Raw genomic sequence first — 20450 nt, forward strand, 5'->3', positions numbered from 1 at the left:
GGATGGATGGGTGGGTGGATGGGTGGATGGATGGATGGATGGGTGGGTGGATGGATGGATGGATGGATGGGTGGGTGGATGGGTGGATGGGTGGATGGGTGGATGGATGGATGGATGGGTGGGTGGATGGGTGGATGGATGGATGGGTGGGTGGATGGGTGGATGGATGGATGGGTGGGTGGATGGGTGGATGGATGGGTGGATGGATGGGTGGATGGATAACTATAGATGGGCATAACTTGGGGGAGGAGAGTGAGGGCCTCTGAAGGTACAGGATACCATTGGCCTTAACTAATCACAGCCATTCATTTTCACAACATTGGGGAGATGTTTGCTCCTTAGCCCACATAAGGTTATTAAGAGAGTATTCTAAGAAATTTAGCTACAGTTTTAGCAGACAAAGCCCAGGAAAGCTTTACCAGAGAGTTCACCACCACAGCAATGCTCTGTGAATTCCTCTCATTAATTCAGTAAACAAGGGAATTTTGCAAAGGTTTTAATGGAAAATAACTACAGCCCTGATTTGGCTCCTTCTGAATTCTTATTGTTTCCTAATATTAAAAAAAAAACCTTTAAAGGGCACCCATTTTTCTTGAGCAAATGACATAAAAAAGACTGCCTTTGCAGGTTAAATTCCCAGGACCTTTAGAGTTGGACTAAATGGCTGGTATATTGAGAAAAAATTTTGTATTTTATATTTTTATCTTTTAATTTTATTTGCTCCATGAACTCTTTGAAGTCCTCTTGTATAGTTACTCCTTTGAAAAACAAATGCAACTGAGTGAGTGAATCTAGAGGTTGAGGCTTAAACAACTGACTTAAGAGAGGTTCTGGCCTGAGCTCTGAATTTTGCAAGTGTGATTCCTAACTTTTTTATAAACAATTTCTCCTGGAACAACTTAAATGTAAAGGCAAGTGTTACCTTTAGAAGGTACATTGTAGCTATAAAAGATACTGATTGCTTATGAAGGCAAAGTCTACCATTCTCATACTGGCCAGAGCTGTGGACGGTGGCTCCAACCTCTTTCAGCAAGGCCCGCTGAAGCCACCACCAAACAGGACCTCGTGGAGACAACACTCTCCCTGCTACCCACCTAGGCTTTCTTCACTCACCTCAGGGAATTTCTTTTTCTGCACATACACAGTGGTGGCCCCGTCAAAATACTTAGCATAGCCTTCATTCAGGCTGTAAATCTTTCCTTTCTTATTAATCTTGACATCTTTTCCACCAGTAAAAATTCACCAAGAGTCTAGCGAGATGAAGAGAGATGCCAGGAAGAAGAGAAACTCCAGGAAACAGAAGCCCGCAGAATCATGAGAAGATGGGGCCTGCTGGCAGAGCTGGGACTCGGCCATGGTCACTCTGGAGCCTGCCCTTCATGAGTGGTGGAAAGACAGCGATAATATGAAGCCCACACAAGAAGCTCAAGCAGTAACACAGCAAGAGGGAGGACAATTCAAAGGGAAGAGGCCCATGGTCTTCTCTTTGTAACTTCTACTGTCAGGGGAGCCCCTTATTTATAAGGAACATGACTGTATTTATCTCCCAGGTTCTCACCCCCAGATTAAAGTTTTCAGAAAGACTTAGGCCATCAACAGTTAGAGGAGAAGTTGTACTAATGTGTGAAGGATGCATTTTGGCCATTAATTTGCGGTCCAGTTATTTTGTTTATGTTAATGATTCAATCTCAGAAACCATTAAAAGTTTCTGGCACCCCAACTACTCTTACCTGGGAAAAAGAGGAAGTTCTTTCAATTGGAAATTGTGTTCACCTGGGAAAAGGAAACAGTTGGTAAAATCTAAAGGAATCCTGAGACTTATTAATAAAATTGTGCTCAGCCCCTCTCTCCAGCCCCCTGATGCCACCATGGTCAATAGCTGCCGGGCATCCCTCAGACACCCCTTTATCTAGTTCTGGTGACAAAATGTGATCAGCTGGCAGCGGATACCACTTTAAATGCTGTTGTCCCTCTAAGTCACTAGGGGTAAGATCAGGGCCTGGAAACCAGATCCATTTTAATGGATGTCAAAGATTTTGAGAAAGTGAGACACTCCAGAATGACAGCTCACAGCTGGCAGCTAGCCCAGAGGTTCCCAAGGAACATCAGAGATATTCCCAGAATACAAAGAGGAAAGGTCATGCTGTCCACGTTTGAAATAAGACAGTGACTAGGAGACTGAACAACTACACATTCCTCTCTTCTAACAAAAATGACAACTGCTTCTTTACCAACGACTTCACTTTAATCTCCCTGGCTCCTAAATAAAAATTATTAAGATAACCACTCATTCATTGCACCCACTTCCAGGCAATATCCAATCCAGACCAATCCTCTGTTCCTCAAACCCTCTTTAGAATGGCCAAGGAAAATCCCATGGTTCCTCTGCAGTGCACTCCCCCTGCCCAATAAATTGAACTTCTTTTTCTTACAGATGTGCATGTGATTGTCTTTGTCTTGTGAGCTTTAACTCGCTGTGGGCATCTGTTGCTTTGGAGCAGCCCAGCATTGAGTTCCACTTCTGAAAAATGCCTTGACATCCCTTAAAGAGTTGGAGGCCAGTCTAGAAAGATTCGTATCTGGGCCTCTTCTAGGCCAAGGTCAGGCATGTGCATTAGCTTAAAAATTAGACACCTTCTCCAGGATTTGACACCTGAGTGAGAGGCACAGCACCGGAGTTGGTGTTCAGGACAGACTGGCCGTGTTGCAACACCAGGGACGTGCTTCCCGCTTCCTGGGCCTCTCACGCTGCCCATTCCTAGCCAAGGCCCTCCGCTTTCTGACTGAAACAGAAATTCCCTTATCCTCGTCACAGAGCATGCGATGGGGGTATGAGAGCATGCGATGGGGGTATGGCTCGCTGTGTCCCTGCACTGTGGCTCAAACCTCTAGGGGGAGGCGTGCAGTCAGGCAGTCTGTGGGGCTCCCACCCTATGGCAGCATCTGGGTGTGAATGTTTACAGCTGAAGCCCCAGCGGGCGGATGTTACAGTGTGCTCCTTCACTTTATCCGTGGGTCCATAGGTGGCCTGCGTTAGAGCCCCTGCCTTCTCTTCCGCCATCCGCTGTTCAACGCTGGTGTGTTCTTCCATCAATATGTTCCTCTTGACATCCAGCTGCTTGTGTGTGTGCCCACCAGGGTCTCAGGGATTTTATAGGCACAGGATGGGGGTGTGGCAGGTCAGGGTGGTCTTGGGAAATACAGCATTTGGGCACTGAAACAGAAATGCCTGTCCTCACCTAGGTCCGTGGGCATAGGCCCAGGGGTGGAGCCCTCACCAGAGACCCTCCCAGCATTTCCCTGCCCCTCTTCTCGTATCGCCATCCATGCAGTAACTCCTTTCACTTAATTGAGCCAGGTTCGATTTTGCTCTTGCTTTTCAGCAAAAAGCGTGCAGATGCACAGCTGTCATCTGAAGAGTGGCACAGACTCTCCACCTGAACGGAGGAGCTCGTTCTGCATCAGGGTGGGTGAAAATGCCTTGGTTTGATCCACTCCCGGGGCTGGGGCAGGGACTCTCAGGCCCCCGGAATGCTGTTTCCATCATTTTATTAACCTGGAAAATATGTCCCTTTATTCTGATTGTGTGGTCACCAACAACCGCTGATTTTTAACGTGAACTCTCATGCACTCTGATAAGAGGGTCCCTGATGATCAGGCGCAGCTCCTTGTCACTGAGAAGCAACAGCTCCTATTTATAAATGAATCCCTTGACATTGAGCTTTATCCCACAATGGGGAGTTGGTTAACTGGAGGTGGTTACTCTGTGCCAGAACAATATGTGTGTTCTGACAAAATCAAATCACCAGCTCTGAAGACCCACAGATCTCACAGGCCGAGTTTGATCCACCAAAGAATGCTGCCTCCATCACTGCTGGCTGCCCTCCATGGCATTTCTATCTGTGACAACTGCCACCAGCTACGTCTGCTGAACGTCAACATCCCAAACAGGCACTAAGCTTTGTGCACTCAGTCTTTGCTCAAATTTTCTTTATGTTAGGGTGACTTGATCCAAAGGGATTTCAGGATAATACACGGAGATCAGGAAAGATTATGCTATGGTTCATCTCTTCCTTTCGTCACGGTGACAAGCGCCGCTGCCCACCTATGTCTAGACTGGGCCCTGCTGTCATGTTTGAGGGTAGAAAGCAGGCTCTGTCTGTGCCTGGGAATCCTTGAGTTAGTTCCCGGAGTCAAAGCACCTCCCATTGCCTTTAGAACTAACTGCTCAGAATGTTCTTGGAAATATTTTACTTGTACTCAAGAGCATTTGTTTTTGAAATTTGGTCTGGTATAGTAGTTAAAGCACAGACTGCCAGAGTGTGACACGTGACACCACCGGTCACCAGCTTGACCTCAGGCAACTTACCCTCTCTGTGCCTCCCTTTCCCCACCTGAACATAGAAATAATGGTAGGACCTACCTCACAGGGCTGCTGTCATGTTTAAATGCATTAATAGATGTAAATTCCCTAGGACAGGTACCTACATTCCTACAACTTATTAAGAATTATGTGTTAGCTGTTATTCTATAATTGCCCAAGAGTAACATGTGTAAGCCATAGAATTTTTCAGAGTTTGCCGGCTTCTTTGAAAATAAAGGGAAACTGTGGCATTGGGAAACTGGCACAGCAATGGGTCTTGGTTTAATGGGTTTATAGGTGAAAAGATTCTATTTGAAAAGTTTCTCGATTTCCATACTGTAAACGCTGTTTTGTTAGTTAACTGCTCCATTTTGGAATTTGCAACCCCCCTCTCTCCGCGTATATAAACTGACATGTGAACTCCACAAAGGCTGCCATGCGTCAACGTTGTATCTCCACTGCCTGAAACAGTGCTTTGGGACATAGTACCTGCCCAATAACGTCTGTACATCTAAATTAAATTTAAATACCTTTCATCTAAGTGAACACAAGAGGTTTTGAAGTGGTTATTGGTCAACATTATTTGAGTTTTCACAAGACCCCAGTATACTTGGCAAAGCACTTCACAAGTGATAGACAAGCCATGCACTTTAAAAGCAAATTCATGGAGAGTTCTACTGGATGGTGCTGCTCTAAAGAATTCATGCTTCTTCTTCTTCTTTTTTTTTTTTTTTTAATTTAGCTGTTCTTTATTAACATGGAATTTGGGGTGGTGAGAGTAGCCCCAACCTCCAGGAGGACGAGGTAGGTTCACAGTGTTTCCAGCTCACACCTTTCCCGGGTCTTCCTTCAGTGTCACAGTTCGGTTAAAAACAAGCTTTCCCTGATGGCTGTCTGGATCCACAGAGAAGTACCCAAGACGCTCAAACTGGAACTCGTTGAAGGGTTTGCCAGGGCCACAGGGCAGTCCACTAATGCTGCCTCCACCACGCGTAGTGATGCTGGGTTCAGCCACTTAAGAATCCACCAGGCACCTAGTAGGATCTTCAGGGTTCTTGTGCTGGAATAGTCGCTCATAGAGGCGAACCTGGCACATCAAAGGCTGTGACACCCAGTGAATAAAGGTCTTTGGCTTCTCTCCAGCATCTGCCCTTCTGCACGTCACCTCCAGACTCTACACAACCACTGGGGCCCTTGACAACACGCTGCAGCTCAATGACGTAGCCTGTATGTCTCAGGCCTACAGGCTGGCCCCAAGCCAGGCGCTTAAAGCCTGGCTCTGGCTCCTCCTTGAAGTCAGTCCTCTCAAGGAACACAATGGGTGCGAAAGGAACCTGGTGGAAGCCTTTGGTCTCATCAGCTGGGAAGTTGGGCACCTGGATGTCCAAGGACTTGGCAGCGGGAAATTTGGTGATGATGACCCATTGTGACTCCAGCACAGCCATGGCTCGTGGGGCTGTGTCATTCAGCACATCACGCACACAGGCTTCTAGAAGATGTGGCTCCATTGTGGTCTGTGCTACTGCCACTCCCACCCAGGCACAGAAGTTGTTGATGCCCTCAGGTGGGAAGCCCCGCCGTCGCAGGGCCTTGAGTGTGAAGAGCCGTGGGTCATCCCAGTCCCGCACAGCACCAGTTGCTACAAGCCGGAGGGCCTTCCTCTGAGACACAGCAGCGTAGTGCAGGTTGAGGCGGCCATACTCCCACTGAACAGGGCAACAGACGTCCAGTGCATTGCAAAGCCAGAAGTAGGAAGAGCATTGGGCCTGGAATTCCCTGGTGCAGAGTGAGTGAGGGATGTGCTCGATGGAGTCACAGAGGCAGTGTGTGTAGTCATAGGTGGGATAGATGCACCATTTGTCCCCTGTGCGGTGGTGTGGTGTATACTTGACTAGATAGGCTACAGGGTCCATCTTGCCATCCTCCATCACCAGCTTCATCCATAGTGTGGCCTCACCCTCTGAAAACTTGCCCTTGCGCACTGCCTCAAAGAGCAGCAGTGACTCCTCCATGGGACGACGGTCTCTCCAGGGTGAGGGCAGAGGATTACGGCCTTTGAGCTCCTCCCCTCGCTAGTGACACACATAAGCCAGATCCCTGCGGATGAGCTCCACAGCCCAGGCATATAGCTGGTCAAAATAGTCAGAGGCATATGTCACTCTGTAAGGTGTGTAACCCAGCCAGGCCACCATGTCATAGATGGCAGGGAAGAACTTTGCTTCCTTCTTCTCAGGGTTGGTGTCATCAAAGCACAGAAAACAGATGCCATTGTTGGCCTTGGCATAGCCAAAGTTGAAATTGGTGGCTTTGGCATGTCCAATATGCAGGATTCCATTGGGTTCTGGCGGGAGCTGGGTACGTACCTGCCCACCAGTAATCTCCAGGTGCTGCTTTAGTAGATTCGTGGTGTGTGGAGTCATCACATAACCTGGGGTCTTGTAGTTTTCACCAGGCTTGTGGAACTTAAGGGCCTCTCCCCGGAGCTGCTCCATCAGAGACAGGGTCTGGTCAGCAGTCCCACTATTCTCTATCACATCTTTTGCTGTCCGGTCTGTTTCCTCCAGCTGCACTTTGGCCACCTTGGGCTTCTTCTCCAGATCAGCCTCCATCTTGGGTCCCAGAAGGTGGAGGACCTGCATGTCCACTTCGTTCTTGATCATTTTGCCATCTGCCCACTTGAGCACAGCCCGAGCCTCTCCCATCAGCAGCCCCACGTTGAAACGGTAACGTTCCACCAGGAGCTGGGGTCGGTGCTTGTTAATGGCAGCCTCCACAGCCTCCTCAATCTGCTCTGGGGTCACAGTGACACCCACGCCACATTCCTGCTCAAAGTCCGCAGTGTCAATGGGGTCCAAGGGGTGACTCCGCACATAGTCAAGGGCAGCGCTCAGCCGGGGCTCAGTGTGGGTCTTCTTACTGGCTATGCAGCTTACAAGGAAGGAGAGACGCCGGGTATCCCTGACTCGCGAGGCCAAGCCATATAACAGGGTCCCGGTAGCCTTGTCAATGGTGGAGCCCAGGGTCTGCTGAGCCTGGGTAGCGGCCTCGCGCAGCTGCGCGCTCGGAGTCTGGTTCTTGAGCGTCTCGCGGGCCTTCTGCTCGCTCAGGCCGAGACCAGTGAAGAACAACAGGGAGTCCAGAGCCGCCATTGCAGAGACACTGGAAACCAAAATTTTTTATTTTTTATTTTTTTTTTACAAACACGGCCGTATTGGGGGAAGGGAGGAGGGACGGGTCAGTCTTCTTTCAGGCTTCCGAACACGGCAGCTGGCACGCTCTGCTGCTCTAGCTGGACCTCGTTGGGTTCCAGGTCCATCTCGTCCTCGTCCTCGTCCTCGTCCTCGTCCTCGTCCTCGTCCTCGCCCAGCTGGATCCTCTCGGGGTTGACCTGCTGCGCCAGCTCTGCCAGCTCCCCGCTGGAGGCATCGCTCCTCACGAACAGGATCTTGCTCTGGGCACGCGGGGACTGGTCTCGCTCCGCCTCGGCTGCCAGCTGTTCCGTGCGCTGTTCCAACAGCTTCATGTCATCCATGCCGCTCTGCCCAGGGGCCAGGTTGGACACGGTGCCCATGGCGCTGCCCGAGACCTTGAGCATCTGCCAGGCCATGAAGTTGACCTGCGTGTTGTATGTGGCCTGCACGCCCCGCCGGATGCGCAGCATGTCCTTGATGGTGTCCTCGTTGCCGTGCCGGACCTCTAAGTCCTTCCACGTCTGCCAGAACGCCACGGTCGTCCGGGGGTAGCAGATCTGGGAGCAGAAGCTGTGGATGGCCCGGGCGCGGTCGATCCCCCCAGCTTGCACTCCATGTCCGCGAACCGCAGGCACATCTCACGTGCATGCTCGTCCGACAGCACCTCGATGGCCTTCTGGTGGATGCTGCGGGTGTGGGTGACGCCGTAGATCTCGGCCGCCCGCTTGATGCGGATGTTGAACATGTCGTACTGCTGCGCAGGCTCCATGGCCCTGGTGGCGCGCTCGTACACGGCCATGGCGTGCCGGGCCAGGCCCCACTCCTCCAGCTGCGCATACAGCAGGTACAAGGTCTTGGCTATTTTGGTGGGTAGCGGTCCAGAGCCTGTTCGAAGAGGTCCCGTGCCCGCTCCAGCTTGCGGCCCCCGTAGCGGGCGATGAATTTGGCAAGGTAGGTGCTCCAGATGTCCGACACGTTGGGCCGCTTGAACAGCGAGATGCAGCGCTCGTACGCCTTGAAGCTCTCCTCGAAGTACTTGTGCTCCTCCAGGAACATGGCGTAGTTGATGACGATCTGGGGTGTCGCGATGCGCAGGTCCGGGATGCTGTCGTACACGGCCTTGGTGGACTGGAAGGTGCCGAGGCTCTCCTCCAGGTCGGCGAGTATGGACCACACCTTCAGTGACTTGTACACGCGGTTCTGCACGGGCTCTGAGCGGTCGAAGTACTTGGCCCGGTGGGCAGGCAGCGCCCTGGCCTTCTGCAATAGCTGCAGGGCCTCGTCATAGTTCTCGTGCCGGAGCTCCAGCTCCCCGCACTGACACCATATGCTTGCCAGGTCATCCACCTGCTTGAAGTTCACCTTGGTGGCCTTCTCCAGGATGACACGGGCATCGTCCAGCTGCCCGTTGTCCTCTTAAAACTTGGCAAATGCCACCTACAGAGTGTGGGGTTTGCCTGTGGACTTGAAGGGGTCCACCGTCTGCACAGCCTCTGTGTAGGTGTTGATGATCTCCTGGGGGCGGCCCTAGTGCAGGGCGACACGCTTATGCCACATGTGCACGTGGTGTGGGTTCTGGCGCAGCAGGACGCTGTTGAGGAGCAGGGGCCGCCTCCTTGTGCATTTAATACCTCTGGGCAGAATCTAAATACTGGGTTCTCCTGTAGTTCATCTTTAGTTAGTTACTAAGAAAGGATATAGGAGACATGTGCCTTCTGGAAACAAGTAGAAGCAATCACCTGGGCCATGTCCCTACAAACCCATGAATGTCAGGGAGGTGCCGGTTACAGCAGGTGATTTAGCTACTTGAGGCAGGTGACAGACCTTCCATTCCTCGCTGAAGATGGGGTTTGTGTTTTTGTTTTGCCCCCGGTAGTTGTCTGGTGTTCGTACTATAACAACAACAAGAAAATTTATCTTTATATACTCTTTGCACCTCCTTTTTTGAGATACAAATATTTGAGGGGACAGAAGTATCTACAGGTATATATGGAAACAATGTGGTCAGATCTACATTAGGAAAGGTATGAGCTGCCTCCCTAGTGGCCATGGGGGTGGGCAGGGGGCTGTGTATGTCTTTCAGCGTTTGTTTTTTATAAAGTATATAATAAAATAATCGTGCTACTAACAACAACAACAAAAAGAATTCATGCTTCTGTCTGGAAACTCGCAGTATGGTGATTCTTAAATCATGGGGCTCTCATAAGCCAAACAGTGCATTTTTGAAAAATGAGCTCCTTAAGGACGGAGCCTGAGTTGATGCAACTGGCTCTGCAGGACACTCCTGCCCCCGGTGCCCTCACTAGAAAGTACAGAGGCCCTTCGTGGTTTCTGATGATGGTGCTGGCTCCCAAAACCAGGCTTTCAGGCTCTCTGGCCCCCAAAACAAGTATTAGGAATGACCAGGAAATCATCCCAGGGGACTCGCACTAAAGCACAAAGGCCCATCAAATCCCCAAGCCAGATGCTGCCATATTCTGTACATACTGGGTCAAGCATGAACTTCCTGTCCCCTCTTTCTCCTTTTTTTCCCCTCTCCTGCACCCTCCACCGTCTGTGTTCCACTCCATGTTGCCTTCAGTAGAGTCCCCAGTCACCTCCTGGTAGCTTTTAAAAAAAATTCCAAACTTTAAAAAAAAATTTATTTATTGTGCTTTGAGTTCTGGGGTACATGTGCAGATCTTGCAGGCTTATTACATAGGTATACACATGCCATGCTGGTGATGTGCTGCATTCATCACCCCGTCATCTACATTAGGTATTTCTCTTAATGCTATCCCGACACAGTCCCCCTAACTCCCTGCTATTCCTCCCTTAGCCCCCCACCCTCCAGGCCCCGGTGTATGATGTTCCCCTTCCTGTGTCCATGTGTTATCATTGTGAGAACATGTGGTGTCTTCCAAATTTTTTATGATAAAACAAAGAAGAGATGGGAAAAAAAGCACATGAACAGGTAAAGCTTAGTGAATTACCATGAGACGAACACTCTTGAATTCCACACAGGTCAAGAAATAGAGCTTTATAAAACCATTTAAAATAACCACAAATAAAATTAAATAGCCAGAAATTAACCAAAGAAGAGAAAGATCTCTACAATGAAAGCTATAAAAAACTGATGAAGACATTGAAGAACACACAAATAAATAAAAAGACATGCTATGATCATGTAACCGAAAAATCAATATTGTTAAAATGTTCATACTACCCAAAGCAATCTACAGATTCAATGCAATTCCTATCGAAATACTTATGTTAACTTTGGTCACATACACATATGTTAGATGTCTCCCCCTCCACACACATACATAGTTTATACTTTTATTGCCTTAATTTGGAACTTTTTATATTGGGTCTTCCTTAAAAATGAATTTTAAATATAGTGTTATTTTGATTTTTACCTTTAACAGTGTTTTTCTATTGTAGTAATGAAGTATTCTCAATTTAACTATGAGTTTACCTCTGTCAGTAAGGCTTGAAGTTTCGTGTGTGTTCATGTTAGTAGTTACTGTCGTTTTGGTCCTGATTAAAGAACTACTTTACACTTTTCTTAGAAGGCTGATACAGGAGTGATGAATTCCCTCAGCGTGTCCTTGCCTGGGAAATAATAATTCTTTATTTCTGATGAATAGTTTTGCTGTTTTTTTCTTCAGCAATTTGAATACATTATTCCAATATCACTCAGCCTGCAAGGTTTCTGCCAAGAAATCTGTTCAGAATCTGATGGAGATTCCCTTATAGGTGACTTGACACTTTTCTCTGGCTTCTTTTAGAATTCTCTCTTTGTCTTTTGATGAATCCATTCTAATATGCCTCAGAAAGAAACTGTTTGGGTTGAATTTGTATGGGAAACTTTAAACTTCGCGGATCTATATCTTCACATCTTTTCCAGGAATTAGACATTTTTCAGCTATTATTTAGTTAAGTAAGCTTTCCGTGTCTTTTCCCATTTCATCTCCCTTTGTAACTCCTTTAATGCCAAACCATGTTCTCTTAACGATGTTGCATAGGTCCCATAGGCTTTCTTATTTTTTAAAATTCTTTTCTCTTTTTTTTCCTTAGACTTCATTATTTCAAAAGACTTGGATTCAAGTTCAGAAATTTACTTTTTTGCTTGCATTCACTGAATTCTTCATTCACTGAATTCCAAGATTTCTGTTTGGTTCTTTTTATGATAGCTATCTCTTTCTTAAATTTCTCAATCAGGTGTTAGATTGTTTTTCTTACTTCATTGATTTTCCTGTGTATATTTTCTTGCATCTTGCTAAGTTACCTCAAGATCATTATGTTGAGGCTGGGCACAGTGGCTCACACCTGTAATCCCAGCACATTGGAAGGCCGAGGTGGGTGGATCAACTGAGGTCAGGAGTTTGAGTCTAGCCTGACCAACATGGAGAGACCCCATTTCTACTAAAAATACCAAAAATTAGCTGGGTGTGGTGGCACATGCCTGTAATCCCAGCTACTCGGGAGGCTGGGGTAGGAGAATCGCTTGAACCTGGGAGGCGGAGCTTGCAGTGAGCCGATCGCTCCATTGCACTCCAGCTCAGGCAGCAAGAGTGAAACTCCGTTAAAAAACAAAAAACAAAACAAACAAAAAAACACATTATTTTGAGGTTTTTTCTTCCCCAGGGAATTCATACATTTCCACTTATTTGGTGTAAGTTTCTGGGGACTTATTCTGCACCTTTTGTGATGTCATATTTCCCGTGTCCCTGTTTGAAATCTGTGCAGCTAGTGAAATGTCCCTTTTGCAAGATGAAGTGATGAAATGAGACCTTTGCAAGGCCACCAAAAGTCTCCTTGACTTCTACCAGCCTTTTGGGCAAGTAAGAGCCTGACTCCTTCATGGAAAAACCTGGTGAGATTGATTCAATCCTGAGGAGGCTACTGCTTTTCTCATAGATCTGAGAACAGTTTTCACTTCAGATAAACTGTTCTGGGTGTTGGTGCATCTTAGTCTTAGGACATGTAGGTACTTTAAATCATCTACAAGAAATATGGAGCCATGTGGTTTGGTAAGTATTCCCTTGAGAGGGCCTGGACACAAACTATGGTGACACCATCCAGTGAGCCCGGGAGTTGGGTCTCTGTGCTTCTCTCTTGATTTGACTCTGGTTTCAGGGAAATGCTTCATAGTAGGAGACAGTGACAGGTGGCTTCATGGGCATGTTTTTATCCTGTTGCTCTGGGAAAAAGAAGGTAGAGTAGAAAAACAGGGAGATGGTGGATGATGAGGAGTTGTCAAGGGCAAGATAAACCATTTTGATGCATCACTACCCGAAGTTACAGGAGAAAGAATTTGACTATTATCAGAGTTAAAAAAAAATTAAGAAACCATTATTTGAAGCTAAATTTTACTTTCCCCATTTCTGAAAAAGATTTTTCTCATGATTTATATCTAATTCAAATTTTCCAGCACTGTAATAACTTCAGTCAGTTGATCTATCATGCAAGCTATTAACAACAACAAGAAAGAGTGAAATCCTAAAGAAGCCTCAACATGAAATATTTCTGCAAGGCACAAAGAAATTCACATTCTTGTACCAGGGAGCTGCAGCATTGTCTAGACCTCTCATGGGCACAAAGACACCGACCCTGATATTTCAGTTAACTATGAAACCAAACACTGAACTGCCATTCTACCATTATGCCTCCAGTCTTTTTATTTTATTTTTTTTCTGAGGCGGAGTCTAGCACTGTTGCCCAGGATGGAGTGCAGTGGCTCAATCTTGGCTCACTGCAACTTCTGCCTCCCAGTTTCAAGTGATTCTCCTGCCTCAGCGCCCTGAGTAGCTGAGATTACAGGTGCTTGCCACCATACCCAGCAGTTTTTGTTTTTGTTTTTTTTTGAATGGAGTTTTGCTCTTTTTGCCCAGGCTGGAGTGCAATAACATGATCTTGGTTCACTTCAACCTCTGCCTTTTGGGTTCAAGTGATTCTCCTGCCTCACCCTCCTGAATAGCTGGGATTACAGGCATGCACCACCGTGTCAGCTAATTTTGTATTTTCAGTAGAGACATGGTTTCACCATGTTGGCCAGGCTAGTCTTGAACTCCTGACCTCAGGTGATCCTCCTGCCTCAGCCTCCCAAAGTGCTGGGATTACAGGTGTGAGCCACCGCACCTGGCCCACCTCCAATCTTTAGGTCTTAAAGAGAGATAGTATTCATTTATTCTACGAATATTTATTTAGAATCTACTATTTATTAGGTAAGTCGTGAGTATAACAGCTGACTGAAAGACACAAATAATAACTAAGTAAACAAAGAGTAATTAAAGCTGCTGATTTAGGAATTAAGTAGTTCCAGGTTCAAATCACGATCTGTTTCTTAACTCCCATGTAACATTGGGAAAGACACTTAAACTTGGAGACCCTCCATTTCCACACTTGAAAAAGAGGAATTAAAAATGCTTGCCTCTGTGGCTGTTGTGAGGATTAATGGGACAAGTTACGTAGTACTTAGCATGCTGGCTCCAGTGTGATGCTACTATTATTTCTCTTAAAAAATGTTTTGGAACCTAAGAGTGTGCTTAAATCATTGAAACACCCTTGTTAGGGTCTTATCTTAAGATGAACCAGTGAAGATATTAGATACAATTGCCAGAAAACACAGGAAAGTAACAGACCATGTTTCAAGTCCTTGAAGCCTAAGAAGGGCTGGTCACCTGAGGTCTTAGGACAGAGCAGAGATGGACAGATTAGGGACACAGGGCCATAAACATGACCTGGAGCCATGTCAATATGCTGCCTCTGCAGTGCTCTCTTCTGTGGTTTGATGCAGAGTTAAAGAACTCCTGGGCCACTGGGATTTTTGAGTCAAATGATCATCAATCGCCATTGCTTTTTTCTGTTTTTCCTGGGTTGCTCAACCCCATGTATGTGAGATAAACTAAAATAGGTCATGGTGGGTAAAATCTCTGCTTAAAATGCAATTTTGCCGGTCTGCAGCACAACTGGGAAGCTTCTGTTCTTCCTTTTCTTGTAAATATTCTCAAAAACACAATAAACACATCAAAAACCCCTTTCTAGGCCGGGTGCGGTGGCTCAAGCCTGTAATCCCAGCACTTTGGGAGGCCGAGGCGGGTGGATCACGAGGTCAAGAGATCGAGACCATCCTGGTCAACACGGTGAAACCCCGTCTCTACTAAAAATACAAACAATTAGCTGGGCATGGTGGTGCGTGCCTGTAATCCCAGCTACTCAGGAGGCTGAGGCAGGAGAATTGCCTGAACCCAGGAGGCGGAGGTTGCGGTGAGCCGAGATCGCGCCATTGCACTCCAGCCTGGGTAACATGAGTGAAACTCCGTCTCAAGAAAAAAAAAAAAAAACAAAAAAAAAACCCTTTCTTCACTTCTAGTGGACTGACAATTTATTGTGTTTTCCTGGAAACTGGATTTGGAGCAGACATAAGTGAACGCTGGACTTCAAATGTGAGTAACTGAAAGGCAGCCTTAGAGCAGGGCCGACAATCAGTAGCTGACCCTGCTTTTGTCAGTCATGAGGAATGTTTCCTTCTCTAGATAGAGGGATAGAAACCCACGTGCCCAACCCAAGTTTACCCGAAGCAGTCATTAGGATACTCATCACACCATCGTGTCCCTTTCGTTATTTTCAAATATAGCCCCATTTCCTCAGGACCAGAACTCCCTTATGTGGGAAGCAGGACCATCCTTGAGTTACTCCTCATTGGCTGGGATACGTGCCAGTATTTTCAGCAAAGCATGAATCTGATAAAATTTGCCTGAACTGGCTCCCAGTTTCAGAATGAGCTAACACCACCCAGGGTCTCTATTTAGGGCAATCTGGTAGAGTCAGGTGCAGAAAGGCATCCTGTGCTGTTATACTGGTAATAATATAAAAGTATTTAGTAAATATGCGTGACATTGATTCTCCTATCAGTAAATCATCACATCTAAAGGTGACTGATTTTCACTGTCTTAAGTTATTTCTGACTTTCTGGCACTTCTCAGCTTCTGTGTCTTCTTTTCTCTTTTGAATTCTGTCCTTCCTCCTGAGTTGGAAGGTTGTCTGGATAGTGTCCCTTTCATCTGCATTGCTCGTCTCCCCACAAAACCACTTGTATTTGTCCCCTCTGTTCATACAGGGCATTTCCCCCAGGACACTGTGGCCACACTGACCAGGCATCTCCACCTCTGTCCCTTCCTTTTCCTCTGAATGTTAATCTGTGTTTTCTTACACCTGTGAACTTTGAGTGAATGCTGCATACAAAAAGCTTCTCTAAATTGGACCTCATGTTCTAAACGGGACCTAGAGTTGGGATTCCAGGGAAGGCCAGCTGGCTCCCATCCCCAGAAGCACCTTGCTGTGTAAGGTATCGTCTATGGAATATCAAGGTCACCTGGGACCTTTAAAACATTTGGAAAAAAAGGTTACTACATCTGAATTTCTGGAGATGGTTTTAGTAGGGATGAATTCAATGTTGTAATCCATGGATTGTTCATAACTTTGTGGAAAGGTTAATTAATGTTTCTTTTAGCCCCTTGGGATGGGACCTCTGAATCAATAAGAGGCATAAATGAGATATATCAGGGAGGACTGAAGATGCTGATGGAGGTGGGACGGCCTGAAGTGACCCGCTTGTGCTAGACTAAAAGTGATTCAGGCCCCACCCAAATGCTATGTTAAATGTATCACAATTTTAAAAATATATGTATTTATGCAGGAGTGTGTATATGTATACACACATACACAAACACACACACACACACACACACACACACACACACTTGCATAAAGCTCAATCCCTGTGTCATTTTGGTGAGTGGTGCAGACAGAGAAGCCTCTATGCTGGGAGAGGCTGAGCTTGCAGATGCACTTGCCCTGGGGGTTGCTCCAGAGGAAGGGCGCCCCCATCTGAGAGTTCCTGGGACTTCTGGATATTAAAGCATAGTTAGAAAAGATCCCTGCAATGATGATGATGATGACGATGATGATGGTTGTAAGGTTTACTGCCGAGATAAAATGAGGAAACTGAGGCAAGTATAAGAAAATGAGAAGCTAATTTATTCAGCTCCCGGGCGAGGTTCTGTGGTCCAGGAAGGGGCCAAAGAAGTCACGCCCGGCTGTTCAGGCCCTGGGGTTTTATGGGGAGGGAAGGTAATTGATTGGCTATTGGGGAAACAAAGTGAAGGCAATCTTGTTGGCTGTTAAGAAGGAGGAAATACCTGGAACTAGCTGCTGGAAATACCTGGAACTAGCTGCCAATGGTAGGTGGGCAGGACCTTGGGCCTTGATTGGCTATTGGGGAAACAAAGCAAAGGCAATCTTATTGGCTATTAATGAAGCAGGAAATGCCTGGAGCTAGTGGTTATGGGTAGGTGGGCGGGACCTTGGGTAAGCGGGCCTTCCGGGGGGCGTACAGGGCAGACTGCTACTGGGCAGGGTCTGATGGGGCTTCTTTAAAAAAATTTTCTGCAGGATTTTTCAACAGCGGGCTGGGGGTTGATTGCATGATTTTGTGCTGAATGTGGGCTTGGGTCTGGTATGTGGAGGCGGGTGCGAGGAAGCTATGCAGCAAGGCCAGATAACGAGCTTGGGTGATGACTTAGTTATCAGGCGCGGAGAGAGATGGATGTGTCCGTTTAACCCTCTGTGAGGCAGCTGGCCTTACAATGGTGATGATAGGAATAGCTGAATAACTCTTAAGTGCAGGTGCTGTTCTGAGCATTTTACTCGTACTCCTCATGTCATCTCCACAGCAACCCTATGGCAGTGGTTCTCAAACTCCAGTATGCATCAGAATCACCTGGAGGCTCCTGAAGACTCAGGAGGGCCATCCTCCAAGTCTGGGACACAGTTCCAGAATTTGCTTTCTAACAAGTTCCCAAGAGATGCAGGTGCTACTGGTCAGGGACTCCCTGTTCAAAACCACTGCCCTAGGAGACGGAGTCTCTTAAATGCCCCATTTTTACAGGTGAGGCTGCTCACGGCAGTGGGAGATACAAAACCAAGGGTGGGGTCAAGTTCCTTTCTAAAGTGAAGAAATAACCTAAATACATGTCAGGCCAACAGAACTTAGAAAAGGATTTACCCTCCTTCACCTCATCCCTCCTTTCAACCTCCATCACTTGATTGGCAAACTGGACTCTGGGAGCCAGAGGGCACCAGATAAAGTGGAATGTGAGCCTGCAGGCCATCAAGGTGAAGCCCTGAGGCTCCGCTGGGGCCAGTCCCTCCACTTTGATGCAGATAAGCCTCAGCTAGTGTGAAGTGGAAAGGAGAAAAAGACAGGTGAGTCATTGTTAAAGAAACAGATTCACCTTATGTAGGTCCAGGAGCACGGCAAGTAGTTCTTACAGCAGGGGAGAGGAGTTGTGCTCAACTCTGAATCCGACACAAGCCAGTGGGAATTATAGTCAAGGAGGAGGATAGGAGTTAGTGGATGGGACATGACCACGAGGGAACATCAGGGGTAAGGGAGGATTCTGGCTAAACTGACCTAACGGGATTCTCGCTGAGGACAGGCCAAGGTTATCTGACATCAGCTGTGGGATGAGGACCCTGATAAGTATATGGAGGATGGAGATTCCTGCTAGCTAAACTGACACAGCAGGGTAATTTGCTAAAACTGAACTTTGCAAAAAGTGCACAGATGGGTCTAGCAGAGGGTTCAGAAGCCTGACTAATGTACGGTCAAACAAAGAGCTTCCGTCACCACACAGAATGTACACTGCTGGACACAGACTGGGCCTCAGCAACTTCCTACCCCACCAGCTTCCAGGAGGGCATTTTACCCTGTGCCTCGTGGGTGGGTGTTTCCTAGCTTGATCATTTCTAGGAGACGAGAGACTTGCACCTTATCATCTAGGATAAATTCAGTGTCAGATTTTTAAGTGTAAATCAGGTGAGACAGTGCTTTAGTGACAATCTCAGGTATTAAAAAAGTGAGGTTGATTCATTCACCAGTTCTAAAGGCACACATTAGACATTCTTTTTTGTTGTTGTTTTACAAAGTTTGAGACCATGTAAAAGAAAAAGAATGAAAAAAATCAAGCAACTTGAATTTCTTTTACAATCCCTTCAAAACACCAAACCAGGAAAATCTTTTCCATATAAACTTTGGAAATTCTGTTGATTACTGACCGCAGTCTGGTGGTTTGTACTTATTTTCTTGTGTCCTGTTTCCTCCCTACTCCCACCCCGGCCCCTCGGCAGTTGCTGCCTTCCTGTCTTGGTCTCATAGTCCACAAATCAGACCTGCAGCTATGATCCCAAGCGCTTCTAACCTTCATCCTCATATCCACGGGATCCCCGCAGCTTCTATTGCTGAGAACTAACCTATCTGCTGAATAAGGAGTCTGATCTTTATTCAGAATCATTGCTAAGATACCACGGGAAATAACATGTAAGGGTCCAGTATAGAACTCACAGGAACTAACAATTTTTTATTTGAATCATTTTATTTTATATATATAGTTTTTTTGTTTTGTTTGTTTTTGTTTTTTGAGATGGAGCCTAGCTGTGTCACCCAGGCTGGAGTGCAGTTGCATGATCTTGGCTTACTGCAACCTCTGCCTCCTGGGTTCAAGTGATTCTCCTCCCTCAGCCCCCCAAGTAGCTGGGATTACAGGTGCCTGCCATCACTCCCAGCTAGTTTTTGTATTTTTAGTAGAAACGGGGTTTCACTGTGTTGGTCAAGCTGGTCTCGAACTCCTGACCTCGTGATCCATCAGCTTCATCCTCCCAAACTGCCGGAATTACAAGTGGCTCACAGTGTGAGCCACTGTGCCTGGCCTCTTTATTTTTTTTGAGAGAGGCTTGCCCTGTCCCCCTGCCCTGGCTGGAGTGCAGGGGTGTGATCTCAGCTCCCTGCCACCTCTGCCTTCCGGGTTTGAGCAGTTGTCCCTGCCTCAGCCTACCCAGTAGCTGGGATTACAGGTACCCGCCACCATGCCCAGATAATTTTTATACTTTTTTTTCTTTTTGAGTCGGAGTCTCACTCAGTTGCCCAGGCTGGAATGCAGTGGCTCGATCTCAGCTCACTGCAACTTCCGCCTCTTGGGTTCAAGCAATTCTCCTACCTCAGCTTCCCGAGTAGCTAGGATTATAGACGCCCACCACTAGTCCTGGCTAATTTTTGTATTTTTAGTAGAGACCAGTTTTGCCATGTTGACCAGGCTGGTTTCAAATACCTAACCTCAGGTGATCCACCCATCTTGGCCCCCCAAACTGCTGAGATTACAGGTGTGAGCCACCGTGCCTGGTCTATATTCATGTTTCTATTCACGGTATCTCCTACACAGTGTTTTCCTATTCTATGGGGAGAAATCAGGCAAATGGCAGAAGACAGGTCAGATCTTGGGAAGAGTTGCTATGGCTTCCAAACAAGAGTTTACTGATGATAGATTTAGGGGTGAATATTAGGAATGTGGGGAGATGGGCTGGGTGCGGTGGCTCAGGCCTGTAATCCCAGCACTTTGGGAGGCCAAGGTGGGTGGATCACAAGGTTATGAGTTCAAGACCAGCCTGACCAATATGGTGAAACCCCATCTCTACTAAAAATACAAAAATTAGCCTGGCATGGTGGCATGCGCTTGTAGTCCCAGCTACTTGGGAAGCTGAGGCAGATGAATCACTTGAACTGGGGAGGCAGAGGTTGCAGTGAGCTGAGTGCACTATAGCCTGGCGCCAGAACGAAATTAAAAAAAAAAAAATGGAATGTGGGGAGATGTGCCACAAGGTTAGCTCCTATGTTATCTAACGCACCAAGCAGCTTGTCCATAATTAGTTTAAATGTATCTGTCAGGCTCCAAGCCCTCTTGCTATAAAAGCAAGATTACTGAGTTAATCTTAGATTTTAAAATGCACGTGCCTGTCGTTCTAGCTACTCCGGCGGCTGAGGTAGGAGAATTGGTTGAATCCCGGAGGTGGAGGTT

At 47.0% G+C, this 20450-nt stretch overlaps 1 protein-coding gene and 1 pseudogene across 2 annotated transcripts; both read right to left on the reverse strand.

Annotated features, from left to right (window-relative positions):
- Positions 1-5097: 5097 nt before the first annotated feature.
- Positions 5098-7556, reverse strand: LOC108316993 (glutamine--tRNA ligase-like). The gene is given in 5 exon segments (XM_037745234.1): positions 5098-5314; positions 5317-5376; positions 5379-5399; positions 5402-5535; positions 5537-7556. Coding segments are annotated over 5 exon segments (2316 nt in total). The 5' UTR covers positions 7513-7556; the 3' UTR covers positions 5098-5189.
- A 28-nt stretch (positions 7557-7584) lies between these two features.
- Positions 7585-18893, reverse strand: LOC108316977 (annotated as a pseudogene). Its single transcript, XR_005203211.1, has 5 exons — positions 18801-18893; positions 17606-17774; positions 16302-16523; positions 9311-9446; positions 7585-9169 (listed from the first exon to the last, which is right to left on the reverse strand). The product of XR_005203211.1 is annotated as a pre-mRNA-splicing factor SYF1-like (transcript).
- Between the last annotated feature and the right edge of the window lie 1557 nt (positions 18894-20450).

Source organism: Cebus imitator, unplaced genomic scaffold, assembly GCF_001604975.1.
Source record: "Cebus imitator isolate Cc_AM_T3 unplaced genomic scaffold, Cebus_imitator-1.0 Scaffold196, whole genome shotgun sequence".
Taxonomy (NCBI): Eukaryota; Metazoa; Chordata; class Mammalia; order Primates; family Cebidae; genus Cebus; species Cebus imitator.